The sequence below is a fragment of the Haliotis cracherodii genome, unplaced genomic scaffold (assembly GCF_022045235.1).
Source record: "Haliotis cracherodii isolate W230 unplaced genomic scaffold, xgHalCrac1.p SCAF_8, whole genome shotgun sequence".
Taxonomy (NCBI): domain Eukaryota; kingdom Metazoa; phylum Mollusca; class Gastropoda; order Lepetellida; family Haliotidae; genus Haliotis; species Haliotis cracherodii.
In genome coordinates this window covers 28398876-28413574 of record NW_027266341.1, presented here as the reverse complement: position 1 = coordinate 28413574, position 14699 = coordinate 28398876, and the positions used below count along the sequence as shown (strand labels likewise).

The following is a 14699-nucleotide window of genomic DNA, read 5'->3' as shown; positions in this document are numbered from 1 at the left end:
TCATGGGTCCCAAGGTGAGTGTGGGTTATACTATTTTCCAGCTACCTATTCCAGGTGATGTAGGTTCAGGTGGTTCAGTTCGGCTACTTGGGTGATTGAGTGTTATCATACCCAACTGCGTGGAATGTGCTCATAATATCAGTCACTGGATCATTTGCAGGTCACTGTCATATAGCAGGAATATTGCTGAGTGAGGTGTTGGACAACATACAAAGAGTCTGCATGTTTCAGGTGTGTTGTATGCTGTTGGTGGACATGATGGCAATGAGCATCTCAACAGTGGAGAGGTATTCGACCCCAAGACTAACAAGTGGAAGAAGATAGCACCCATGAGCACGCTCAGGTAAACTGTCGAATAACAGAGTAAACAAGACAGCTCTTCAACCACTGAGTGGAACTGAACACTGAACAATAAATGAGGCCTCCCAGTCGCTTGTCAGGGAAGTTGGGTTCCACTCACAACCTCAACACTATTCCAGTGCTCACTTTGGGCCCAAAACAACATAATGTGGCATTAAACCATGCTCACTCACTAGGAAATGTATTCAGGATATTTACATCTTTACTGCATTGCCCCGATTATGTTTCTAGGTTTGTCAGCACCATACCCGTGCTCGTGGGTTTCACCGAAGTGGTAAACGTCTAAGACCTGCATCACTTTGAGCTTTCCTCCCACATTAAGCTGACACGCACTGATATAACTGGAATACTGTTAAAAGCGGCGTTAAACCCAACTCACTCAATCAATCTTTACTGCAGTTGAAAGTGATATTTTAGAGTAGTGTTTAACGTAATAGATGCTCAGATTCTTAAAAGCTAGAGGGTATTAAAACAAACAATATTTTTTGCTGAAATAGTTTTTAATTATGAATAGTTGTTAGTTATTCATGCAGAATTCCAGTGTATAAAATTATTATAACACTGTCACATACATGCTTTCTGTTGTGTGGTGGGAATAATGAAGCCTCCATTTTTTCAGACGAGGTATAGCTCTGTCGTGTTTGGGAGGGCCCGTGTACGCCCTCGGTGGCCTGGACGACTCCACCTGCTTCAACACGGTGGAGCGCTACGACCCCACCACCAACAGCTGGACCCAGGTGGCCTCCATGAACATCCCCCGGGGAGGGGTGGGCGTGGCACCCCTAAAGGTGAGGCGCCTTAGACACACGGGGCATTCTCTTTGTCAGAGAAAGTCTTCTGCTATATCATGTTATTTATTAATTGTATTATTATCATTACAGAGGTTACACAGTTCAGGCTAATATTTGGTTCATGTCATTAAAAAAAACAAATCTTTGTAACCATGGAAACAGTTTAAAAGCTGACTTGTGCTTGGGGAATTCAGTTGTTAGTGAAAGTTGGAAGATAAGTGGAAGGATACTTGGCTTTGCTTTGTGTTTATATTACCATTTTTTTATTGAGGAGATGATAAAAATAATTATTTTTATGTTTAATTTCTTCTTTTCTGGCTGCTTTTCAGTAGATGTGTCGGGCCTGTGAAACGAAAAATGAATTCATGTTACTGAAAGAAAATTTTGTTGTTTCCATGATACTCAATCATTTGTCCATTGGAATGAGCCAGGTAGTAATATGTTTGATGTAGCTTTTATTAGGTTTACTTACCTGTACTTACTCATCTGTTCAGGGTCAACTGTATGCGCTCGGCGGCAATGATGGCACCAGCTCCCTGGACAAGTGCGAACGTTATGACCCTTTCACAAACAAGTGGACCCCAATTGCCAGCATGAACAAGAGGAGGGCAGGGGCTGGAGTAGCTGTCTTGGACGGATCAATTTTTGTAGCAGGTGTGTGTCAGGGGCTATGTTTGTAGCAGGTGTGTGTCAGGGGCTATGTTTGTAGCAGGTGTGCATCAGGGGCTATATTTGTAGCAGGTGTGCATCAGGGGCTATATTTGTAGCAGGTGTGTGTCAGGGGCTATGTTTGTATCAGGTGTGTGTCAGGGGCTATATTTGTAGCAGGTGTGTGTCAGGGGCTATATTTGTAGCAGGTGTGAGTCAGGGGCTATATTTGCAGCAGGTGTGTGTCAGGGGCTATATTTGCAACAGGTGTGTGTCAGGGGCTATATTTGTAGCCCATGGGATTAGCACTGGGTCTTCTTATCAATCATCAGCATCATGTTTGTTTCCCATAGATACAAATGACCACACATCGATGTTGGAATCAAGTTTTCAATAATACAAGAGCAATGTTAAATATTGAACCATGCTAACAATAAAAAGAATAAGATGAGATTTACAATTATTGTTTGAGATCATGATAGTCACTGAATGTAATATTAATGTAAAATTGGATCTGTATTTTCAGGTGGTTTCGATGACAACGCTCCTCTGGACTCGGTGGAGAAGTACGACCCATCAACAGACTCATGGAGCCTCACAACCAGCATGTCCTGCTGCAGGGGCGGGGTGGGCGTCGGCATGCTGGGGGGCAAGCTGTACGCTGTGGGAGGCCATGATGGCTGCAACTATCTCAACTCTGTCGAGTCATACGACTCACTGACAGACACGTGAGTATTTTCATCCCTTTCCATGATTCCTTTTGTTGACTTCTCTATTAGTGTAGAAAAACTTTTTTTCAAAAATGGTGATGGATTTTCATTGAATTATATATCTTTTTTTTGATTATCTGTCAATTGGACTTTCAGCCTTTGTTAACTAGCTTGTAGGTTACTCTTTTGTGGGTCTCCATTTGGTCATTTGAAACATCTGTAACAACAATTTCACTCATCCTCAGAGTTTGTAGCTAGTCCTGCTTGAACGAGACAAGAATGTTTATTACAGTTTCTATCACTTTTATTCATTTCCAGTTTGTAGCAAAATTAATGCCTTGAGAACTGGGTCAGAATTATTGTCCTCAAAAGCTGCTCGTCAATGAGGACTACCATCATTGGATTTTACTTGTTATATTTAGTAGTCTCTGACTTGGGCTTTTGCAAATTTTGTAGACTGGTATCCACCTAGACATGATTTACTACATTTTACTGGGTTGGCCGTACATGACGAATGATCTGTTGCAAATCCTAGTCATCCTATATTGTAACTCCAAATTCTTCAAACCTAAGATCAACCTCACCCCACCACCCAATGATCCCAGCCTCTAGCAGTGCAGCCATCACAATGGCTACCACTTTAGCAGCAGTGTGATGTTGGTCATGCTTGAGTAGGGACTTGTCTTATAGTAAATGGGATAAATCAAGGGCCATTTCCATAAACTATCACGTGTGATTCTTACTTGATTTGTTTTTGCTGCGATGAAGTTGGGAAACGGTTGCTGGAATTGATGTCTGTCGTGCTGGGGCAGGCGTCTCCGTGGTAACATGTCAGATCCTTGACCTCCGGGAGCTAGGTCGTCTGAGCTCCACGGCTGGCGCAGGTATCTGACCTTGACTTCGTCATGACCTTGATGTTTGTGACCTGCGCATGTCTATTTGTAGATGAACTCTCTATCTTTTTGTTTGACTGTTGTTCACGTATCCTGCTTGTGATCAAAGTCTCACCATCACATTTTTTGTTCATTTTCAGCACATTTTTTTTATGCTACATCATTGTTCAAAATATGCTGAACCATGTAAGGTTAATGTGTATGGTGTTGTATGCTCACTGCAGACCCTTTTAACCCCACATTGCAATATCTTCCAGTGACTAGCAATAGTGTAAGATTAATTTTTTGGTCAGCAATAGTTTCGACCTGTGAAGATGCAGGGTAGAATAGGTCTTCAGCAACCCATGCTTGCCATAAAAGGCGATTATGCTTGTCGTAAGAGGCAACTAACGGGATCAGGTGGTCAGGCTCGCTGACTTGGTTGATGCATGTCATAGTATCCCAATTGCAGGGATCGATGTTCATGTTATCAATCACTGGATTGTCTGGTCCATCTTATAGCTGGTATATTGCTGAGTGCGGCGTTAAACTACAATAGATAGATTCTTTGAAAGTTGGATAGAGTTATACTAGTATAGTTTGCAGAAGAAGTACACGTCACACCTTCCTTGTGTCCCCCGACTCACTGTGACGCCCCTATCAGCACTAACTGTCACTTGTGTCATCAATACCACCTCAAGTTCAAACACTTACACAGTTAAGGCATCGTCTATACAAGGGTGGATCCAGCATTTTTAAGAGGGAGGGGTCCAATATATCCAAAATCCTTTCTCAGTTGTGGGGATTCTCTACAACATACTACATTTTGTTTTAAAGAAGGGAGGTGTCCAAAATGACAAAATCCTCGAGAGGTGGGGGGGGGGGGGGGTAGAGAGAGATTGTCTACAACATACTACATTTGGTTTTGGTACAAACCCACTGGATCCCCCCCCCCCCCCCCTTCTGGATCCGCCTATGCTATATATCAAGTAGCAGTGAATGTTTAGTCTCATAAATATCTTGCTGTAAGCATTGAGACAAAGTGGATATGGCAGTGATCACCAATTACTCTCTGTATACAGGTATGATTCATATGTGATAAGAAATCACATTATATAGACTAGATAGATAGGTCCCAGTGCTACTGCATGTTATAGGAGCCAGTGAACTGGGGATTTGATGGTCATCATGGCTGCAAGATTAACACATTATGGTAACCACCAGGGGGAATGTTCTGCCTGACCCAGCTGCTGGTGGGTCACTATGCCCTGCAATGGTGGCATGTGGTCCTGTGCACAGCTCACAAATCAAGTGAATTTAAGTAAGGTCTGTCGCAGAGTCCTTGGGTGGGTAACCGTGTTTCGGCAGCTTGGCTCCTGATAGTTTCTAGGGCTTTGGTCCTGCCCTACACTGAAGCTCATGTTACACATGTGGTGTGTTCTTGGGCAAGGGACTTTGTTCGAAATGTGCATCTGTTTACCCTGCAGTGGATGGGTACCCGTTAGGATGAGATGGCAATGAGGTTGTTAACCTTCTAGCGCCTAACATGCAAATTTGGGTTATATACTCCCCAGGGAGCTGAGAATGATTGTTGAGTGCAAACTGATCCAATGACCTGGGTAATAATAGCAGTTTGAGCATGTCCCTGTGTGGTGGGGAAAGATTTGCAATATAAATAGCCTATTATTGTCATTATTACAGTTGTTCACAATATCAAATTCTGTTTGTCTAGTCCCAACAATAGGCTGACAGGTTGCAGTGATGAATATTCATTAAGGTTAGGGTTGCTGAGTATTGAGCTATGTGACAATCCACGAAACATGATCAAATGCATTGGCTTGAATATACCCCAGTTGTAGTCCCTGGGCTATAATGTAGGTCCTCAACAGAAGCAGCTGTTCATCTGTCATTAATGTAAATCACAGAATTTTGATTTTACTTTTATTTTGTTGTGCATTAGCTTTTTATCATTTGGCATTATTGTTGCTTGTTGTGACAGAGTTTGCTCCCTTTGTTGCAGCTGGTCGTCTGTGAGAGGGATCCAGCAGTATCGGGCGGGGGCAGGCGTGGCCTTCTGTGAGTGCCCACTTAAAAATGTCCGCAAATTTATGAGAGGCATGATGCTGGAGCGCCTACAGTGTGTCTGATATGTACAAACAAACACACAACATACTGTGTGACATCCCACTGAGGACAGACATGGAAGAACTGTTCACCTGTCTTGATACATGGGACAAGATGGCGGTAGACAACTGGATTTATCATGACAGTCATGCATCGTCTTGGCAACGGACATCCAGGAGAGGTCATTGAGAAGACCAAAGGCACCCCTTCTACTCATTCAATACAAGGCCAGTCATTCTTGGAATAAGGTGAACACGGGTATATTTGAAGCAGATATACTCACCCATGATGGCCTTTCCTAAACCTCAGAAAGCTGTGGACTACTTGATGACTCAGGTTCATCTGACTGTCCTGTAGGACATCCATCGCCATACTGCCAGATCTCATCCCGGCAGCAGATACTCAACACCTCCAAGCCTCCACGCTAGCCTAGTGTGGTGTACTTGTATTGGCTGTTTACTGTTGCCTGAAGCACAGAAAGGACCAAATTTCATTAGCTATGGGCTTTTAGTCATAGTTCCGCCTGTATTTATTATTTTCCTCTTTCACACCCGTCACAGCTTAGTGTGCTTCAAGCTTTGGCCTGTGTACACTTGAATATCAAATTCTGCCTCAAGGAATGCAGATTTTCCATCCATTATTGTTCAGTGTTTGCATGTTAGGTTACACATTGTTGTTGTGAAAGAATTATCATGTTTATATATGTCACTTTTTTTCAGTGATGTATCTTGTTAGTTGATTGTTGATGTTTTCTTTTAAAATGACAAAACACTCTTGGTCACATCAAATTTTATGTAGTTGAGTTCATAATGATTATTGTGAAAGAGATGGGGCAAAATATCAAGAATGTTCAAGATGGGTAATAATTTCATTTAAAATGTTCAAATCCAGACTGTGATAATATGAGAAATATTACAAGGGATAAAAAATGGTGCAATTTTCACGGAATGGTGGTAGATTTTCTGTGTAGTTTGGTAAAAGTAAAATGATGCTATGGTAAAACCTGTGAAGATCTGGGGTAGAATAGGTCTTCAGCAACCCATGCTTGCCATTAAAGGCGACCTTCTTTGTCGTAAGAGGTGACTTACAGGATTGGGTGGTCAGGCTGGCTGGCTTGGTTGATGCATGGCATTGTATCCCAATTGCGTGGATCGATGCTCATGATGTCAATCACTGGATTGTCTGGTCCAGACTGGATAATTTACAGACCGCCGCCATATAGCTGGTATATTGCTGAGTGCGGCGTTAAACAACAAACAAACAAACAAGATGGTAAAAGTAAAATAATGCTATGGTAAAAGTAAACTAGTGCTATGGTAAAAGTAAAATATTGCTTTGGTAAAAGTAAAATAATGCTTGAGTTCAAATAGGTACAATTTTCCTGCTATACATTTCCAGAGGCATGCTAGGAACACTGCAGCATTATCACAGGAGGTCGTGACAAGAACTTGGAAAAAATTGTATGTTTTACCTGGAACCAAGGTTACCAGACAATACCGGTGCATGTGATATTGAACCTCTACCATCCTAATGCCATAATCACCAATTATAAAACTATTCTTTAGCAGTCACACTTGGATTGAATTCAAGATTTACTACCAGCAATAAACATGATAGATATGTTCTTATTTCTATTTTCATGTAGTACAAATTTATATATTTAGAACCTAAATGATTGTGTTAGAAGACGGTGATATTGTATAATACCCCTGGATATTTACATGGCATAATATTGTGAAGAGAACTGTCCTGGATCCACTAAACCAACTAGGTACCGTATTCAACGTAATAAGCTTCCAGGGTGCTCTCAAAATTAGAAGTAGGGGGGGCTCTTAGGTGGAATATTATTTTGGTAAGAAAAAAAACAGAGTTGAAAGATAAATTTCGTGGTTTATGCTGACAGCCTGAAATGTTTATATACGACAGATATATTTTTCCAGAATTTAAATGCCCATAATTAAGGGTGCATATAACACACGAGTGCGCATTATGCCTAAATATGTCTTTTGTACATTGACCAATCGGAAGGGGTGCTAACTGGGATTGTTCACTAGCCAATATATTAGCAAATATGGCCGTGGGCGCTTCTTAGAGCAGGACGCTTATTACGTCTAATACGGTAATTCTAGTCTAAAGTTCGGGAGTTCCAGCAGGAATCACTCTTATGTTTGCTTTTTAAGATGGGATCAGCAGCATTATGCCTGTGTGTTGGGTGAGAGGACTCCAAAAGTTGACATATCAGCATGTAATTCTCAATAAATGGTGCAAGCTAGTTCAGCTCAACGAAACTGTTTACCTGGCATTCAGTAACTTGTCAATAGCGTGTGATGTGCTCGTGGTCATATTGTAGGTCGCTCACATACACTGGACAGTTTCCGTGTTCTTGATGTGAAAGAAGCTGAAGACTGAATGAATGCTTTTGAAGTTCATCGTTTAATTCTTTGATCATTCTTTGATCATTTGACAGCATTGTATCAAGACTTTCTAAAGCTTGGAGAATAAAGTATCCTTGCAGATAAATGTCAACTTTGCTGCACTCAAGATGCTCTTAATATTCTTCTAGCTGTGAAAACACATAATTACCAACTATTCTTATATACATATTTTACAATGTGGTCAATTCTGTAATAGTTGTACCCCTGTTGCCATGGTTACTATGAAATATCTACCATCATTATTGATGCTTGTGTGGGATGTGCATAGATGGAAAAGCTTGTCCAAATCAACAACCAAATGCTCAACATGGTAAATGTTACTGAGATTGAGTAGCTGTTGTGCAATAATATATGTGGAAAGTGTGCAGGGAATGACTGTCTAGGTTTACATCACATGACACATTGTTGTCACGTTCTCCCTGATAAGCTCCATGATATTTTTTTTATAGTTTTTTCAATCAAGCTCTGCACATGGAGGGATGTGTTTCTTTCACTGAACTGTTCGGACCATTGAGAACAGCTTTCTGAAACTCGCACCTTTATACATGTATAAGTTTTGTATGGAGTAATGTTGATACCGAATTAGAACTTAACAATTCATTTCGCATTTTCTTCCATAAGGCAGGACCATTTTAAGAAGAGGGTCAAGGGTCCCTTCAACCTGTAGAAATTTTAGAGTTACAGGACATAGAATTTTATTTTGTATTTAATTTTGGGTGGCACATTACAGCTTTGCTGTTACTGTTACGGTATGTTAGGTGAGGTCTGTGCTGTGGAGGTGTGTCTCCTGTCGTGTGTTTGCTGAGTCAGCAACTGTTGAAAGGACTCAGGGTGTGCTAGCGTAGGGAGCGAGGAGCTGTTTGCATGATGAAGAACTAAGTGTATATCAACATCTTTGGATATTTTGTCTTTTTGTGCAACGAATATTGATGTTTGATATCAGATAGCTTGTTGTAAGCTAAAGATGAACTATTATATTAAATTATGAAATAGATGCTGTACAAGATACAATTTTAAACTTGTTACTGTTTTGTTGTTTAAATTGTATAAGGTGATTAGAGTCAGTTTTATGTTAAGTGACCGGTTATTTTAAACTACAATTGTTGGCCATAATCAGTTTCTAAAGTGTGGTCTCCATTGAAATCTATGTTGATTCAAGATAGCAAAAATGTTCTAAAGCTTTATTTCCTTAACATTTTCACTTGTTTTGGCATGTGAGTGGATAAAGTATTTGTACCTTCAAGACATCTTTATTTACACTGAAATCCTGATTAATATCATTTCTTGCAAAGGGAAATTTTATGGATACAAATGTACTGACACACTTTAAAAACAAATATTTCATTTTAAGGGTATATATTTGTCAAAATGGCCACTAAAGACAAATTAAGTTCTGTTTATTTTTGCATGAGATAATGAAAGACAACAATGTCATAGTTTGAATTTGGAATCTCATTTGATGTGTTCTTCAAGTTGTACTTCAGCTACAAAAACTCATCTTGACTGATAGTTGAAAACATGATTATGCATTTCATTGTGTCATTATATGTCATAGTTGATTTCTGGGTTAATTCTAAACAAGTGCAGCGAACATACATCTGACATTCCGTATTGCTCTGTACAATTTGTGAAACAAGGGGCGTGTTGCAAGTCACGAATCGCTTAGAGAAAGCAAATTAATCTCTCATCCCGGTGTCTGCAACAGTTTGAACCGCTTGTGCACTCTTCCAAAATGGCGGCGCAATCTCCGCTTGGTTGCCTTGTCATAATGAAGAACGTATTAGAAGAGGCTCGATGACGAGCTGATAAATGTATGACTACTCTGAAGATGTGGAGCACACTGAGGATGGTGCGATATTAGCTGCCTTTACCAATGTAGCTGTTGATCCAGTCAAGAATTTCTTGTTCCACTGTCAAAGTCAGCCGCCATTTTGGTTTGAGAATGAAGCGACCTCAGCCAGCGATTGTTTCGCTTGCAAGCGGCTCAAAGTTAGCGCACTGTTGTGAGGCGAATCAATGTATATCGCTTGCAAGCGATTGGTGCTTTTGCAACACGCCTCAGTTTGCTTATGGTAAACTTGTTATTGCATCGTTGGCAAAGAACAAGGGAATATGAAGTCATGCTAGTTCTTTTCCTGTGGTTACATGTGTTAGAATTGAAGTATAAAATAACATAGACCTTGATGGGGTTGACAGTTTGGGAGGTGACTAATGGCCAAGTATTGAGTTGGTTACTTGAAGTGTATACAGTCAAGTCCCTTTAATCCGACATGGCTGGTTGCATATGATTATGTCGGAGTAACGAGTATGTCGGATAAACTAAATTGAGTAGTACCAACATTCATCGGTCATAGTTTGTGAAAGGTTCTTCTGACGTGACCTGTAATGGGATGTCCTCGGCGATAGCGAGAACTTGTATCTGATTTTAATGAGATTGAGAAATCTAAGCATGTGATTGATACTGTTTTCTTTATCTAAAGCATTAATTGTTTATTGTTAAGCAAAGTTTATCTCTGCATCTTTGTTATATGCAGCTACCAGCCGACTCGTCTCGCATCAAAACACGGGCTGTGTACTCTTTGGCAGATGACCACGGAGTATGCTGATCACTCTGTCGGATTAATGAGACTGATTAATGAGTGATTTTGGTAATTCGTTGGTAATTAGGTGTGTCGGAGTTGGAGTGAGAGACTGTCGGATTAATAGGTCTGGATAGCACTGATCTAATCAGTTCCCAGGAGTAGTGTCGGAGAAAGCTGAATGTCGGATTAACGAGTGTTGGATTAACGAGACTTGACTGTATGCTGTTTATGAATACTGGCTGAGGTGCATATGTTGTTGTGATGTAAATATTCCATGAACAGAATATTGAGTCAGTTGAGCTATGTATTTATTATGTGGATATTTATTTGTTGTAAATATCAAGCACTAGTCATAATATTTGTTTTATTTGCTATACAGGCATTTGAAATGTTGATACTGACAGGTCAGATTATCAGGGCTGAATTAAGTTATATTTATGTAAAGTTTTTGATGGAAAACCTCACTTATTACCAAAGATTTAATAGGTATCTTATTTCGTTTCCCTTTATATCCATGCCTAAACATTTAAGGATATATATGCAAAGAGTAAAGAATACAAAAAGGAATTCCATAAAGAGAGGTGATCAGTATGATAAATGGCTTTATGAAAATGATTGTTTATGAAAATGTGTTAAGTACTATCCCCTCAATGACAACATGTCCCTTCATCTTCCTGTCATAGTGTGTAGACTTAACTTCAGTTAGATACAGATGGTCACCCTGTGTTACTGTAGTTACACCTTAAAGTCATCAACTGGATCATGTGCTCTTTGTAGGAGTATTTTCTGAAGTGATCTCCGGATTGATAGAAATCCATGAGCCATCTTGTACATGTGCTTGGCATGCTTGCTGGTGTACAATTGGTATATCCCCTGACGTGTGACTGGATCTCTTGGTGTCGTCTTTCAAACAGCTTTAATCAAATCTCAAGTACATGAGTTTACGGTGATTGTGCAGGTGGTTATCATTCATTAGAATTATATCAGGGTTTTTTTCAGAAGAAATGTTTGTAAGTTTTCAGCTCAATGTTAGACTTCAGTTGTGAATTGTATCAATGAGAAAATATGAAAGGTAAACAAATTCTAACTGATACTGAGGAAAAAATCATTTTTTGATTGAAACTTCAGGCAGTTGGTTCGGAATTGATGGAGCATTTAAAATATAATATAAACCAATTAAGGAATGTGTATAATGCTTTGATTACTATGTTATTGCCCCTAGTGGCCAAGTCCACACTTGTACAAGACGTGAGGCAGTATGATATTAGTATTGACAGTGTCAGCAAAGTGTGTATATAGTATACAATGTGCAACTTTGATATCAGCCATACGTACTAGCCTGGTTGCTAGCAGCAAATAAAACTGTGCCAACTTTGATATATTGTCCTGTTATCTCTGAACCCTGTTGTTGTCCTACAGAAGGCCAAGAATGATAACATTTTACCTGATAGAGTTGTTTCCCTTAGCTGTGTCAGGATCCAGATGTGAGTTCGAATTCCAGCTTGATTATGATCCTCACCTTTGGAACTGTATCCATGTAAGTTGTAAAATGTCTTCCCTACAAACTGACAAGATGCATTTTAACTGCAATACTGTAGAAATACTGTCTTTGGGGTAGTCAATAGAAGCTAAAATTATACTGAATGAACATTGGGACTTGCTACTAAAGTGAAGATTTGAAGGCCAGAATACTTGCACAGAATGGAAATTGTTTGGATGTGATCTCATTTTGATTTTTGAAAATAAAAGATTCCATTTATACTAATATAAAGTAAGATTCCTGTGGTTGAGAGAGTGTATTATCTTTGAGTGGTGTATATTTCAACACACACCCACACCCACACCCACACCCCACCCCCGATTCCTTTCACAGAGTAAGATTCCTGTGGATGAGACAGCGTTTTGTCTGAGAGTGGTGTATATTTCAACATCCACCCGATTCCTTTCACAGGGTAAGATTCCTGTGGTTGAGACAGTGTATTATCTGGGAGTGGTGTATATTTCAACATCCCCCCCGAATCCTTTCACAGGGTAAGATTCCTGTGGTTGAGACGGTGTATTATCTGGGAGTGTATGTTTGTTTGTTGTTTAACGCCGCACTTGCTGACTTAGCTCTATTCCAGCTTTATAACGGCAGTCTGTAAATAATCAAGTCTGGGCCAGACAGTACAGTGATTGACATTACGAGCATTGATCTAGGCCATTGGGATACAATGACATGCATCAACCAAGTCAGCGAGCCTGACCACCCGATCCCATAGGTCACCTCATACGACAAGCACTGTCGCCTTTTACAGCAAGCATGGGAGTGATGTGTATGTAAGATTCCTATGGTTCAGACAGAGTATTAAATGAGAGTGATGTGTATGTAAGATTCATGTGGTTCAGACAGCGTATTAAATGAGAGTGATGTGTATGTCAGATTCCTGTGGTTCAGACAGCGTATTATATGAGAGTGATGTGTATGTAAGATTCCTGTGGTTCGGACAGCGTATTATATGACAGTGATGTGTATGTAAGATTCCTGTGGTTCAGACCGCGTATTATATTAGAGTGATGTGTATGTAAGATTCCTGTGGTTCAGACAGCATATTATATTAGAGTGATGTGTATGTAAGATTCCTGTGGTTCAGACCGCGTATTATATTAGAGTGATGTGTATGTAAGATTGCTGTGGTTCAGACAGCGTATTAAATGAGTGATGTGTATGTAAGATTCCTGTGGTTCAGACTGTGTAATATATGAGTGATGTGTATGTAAGATTCTTGTGGTTCACACAGCGTATTATATGAGAGTGATGTGTATGTAAGATTCCTGTTGTTCAGACTGTGTATTATATTAGAGTGATGTGTATGTAAGATTCCTGTGGTTCAGACAGCATATTCATGAGAGTGATGTGTATGTAAGTTTCCTGTGGTTCAGACAGCATATTATATTAGAGTGATGTGTATGTATTGTAAGATTCCTGTGGTTCAGACAGCGTATTAAATGAGAGTGTTGTGTATGTAAGATTCCTGTGGTTCAGACTGTGTATTATATGAGAGTGATGTGTATGTAAGATTCCTGTGGTTCAGACAGTGTATTATATGAGAGTGATGTGTGTGTAAGATTCATGTGGTTCAGACAGCGTATTATATGAGAGTGAGGTGTATGTAAGATTCCTGTGGTTCCGACAGCGTATTATATGAGAGTGATGTGTATGTAAGATTCCTGTGGTTCAGACAGTGTATTATATGAGAGTGATGTGTATGTAAGATTCATGTGGTTCAGACAGTGTATTATATGAGAGTGAGGTGTATGTAAGATTCCTGTGGTTCGGACAGCGTATTATATGAGAGTGATGTGTATGTAAGATTCCTGTGGTTCAGACCGCGTATTATATTAGAGTGATGTGTATGTAAGATTCCTGTGGTTCAGACAGCATATTATGAGATTGATGTGTATGTAAGATTCCTGTGGTTCAGACAGCGTATTATATTAGAGTGATGTGTATGTATGATTCCTGTGGTTCAGACTGCGTATTATATTAAAGTGATGTGTATGTAAGATTCCTGTGGTTCAGACCGCGTATTATATTAGAGTGATGTGTATGTAAGAATCCTGTGGTTCAGACCGCGTATTATATTAGAGTGATGTGTATGTAAGATTCCTGTGGTTCAGACCGCGTATTGTATTAAAGTGATGTGTACGTAAGATTCCAGTGGTTCAGACAGCATATTATATGAGAGTGATGTGTATGTAAGATTCCTGTGGTTCAGACAGCGTATTATCTGGGAGTGATGTGTATGTAAGATTCCTGTGGTTCAGACAGGGTATTTAATGAGAGTGATGTGTATGTAAGATTCCTGTGGTTCAGACTGCGTATTATATTAGAGTGATGTGTATATAAGATTCCTGTGGTTCAGACCGCGTATTATATTAGAGTGATGTGTATGTAAGATTCCTGTGGTTCAGACAGCATATTATGAGATTGATGTGTATGTAAGATTCCTGTGGTTCAGACCGCGTATTATATTAGAGTGATGTGTATGTATGATTCCTGTGGTTCAGACTGCGTATTATATTAAAGTGATGTGTATGTAAGATTCCTGTGGTTCAGACCGCGTATTATATTAGAGTGATGTGTATGTAAGAATCCTGTGGTTCAGACCGCGTATTATATTAGAGTGATGTGTAT

At 39.8% G+C, this 14699-nt stretch overlaps 1 protein-coding gene across 4 annotated transcripts in view; it reads left to right on the top strand.

Moving 5' to 3' along the window:
* LOC139449444 (kelch-like protein 8) overlaps positions 1-11885 on the top strand; it is a 38642-nt gene extending 26757 nt beyond the window's left edge. For 3 of the 4 annotated variants that reach the window (XM_071230841.1, XM_071230839.1, XM_071230842.1), the window contains exons 4-9: positions 232-343; positions 980-1148; positions 1646-1805; positions 2326-2527; positions 3278-3393; positions 5402-5511. In XM_071230841.1, coding sequence (XP_071086942.1) covers positions 232-343; positions 980-1148; positions 1646-1805; positions 2326-2527; positions 3278-3393; positions 5402-5415 — 773 coding nt within the window. In that variant the 3' untranslated portion in view covers positions 5416-5511. Of the gene's footprint in view, positions 1-231; positions 344-979; positions 1149-1645; positions 1806-2325; positions 2528-3277; positions 3394-5401 lie in introns of all 4 variants that reach the window. The other variant, XM_071230840.1, reaches the window with a different exon arrangement.
* The last annotated feature ends 2814 nt before the right edge of the window (positions 11886-14699 follow it).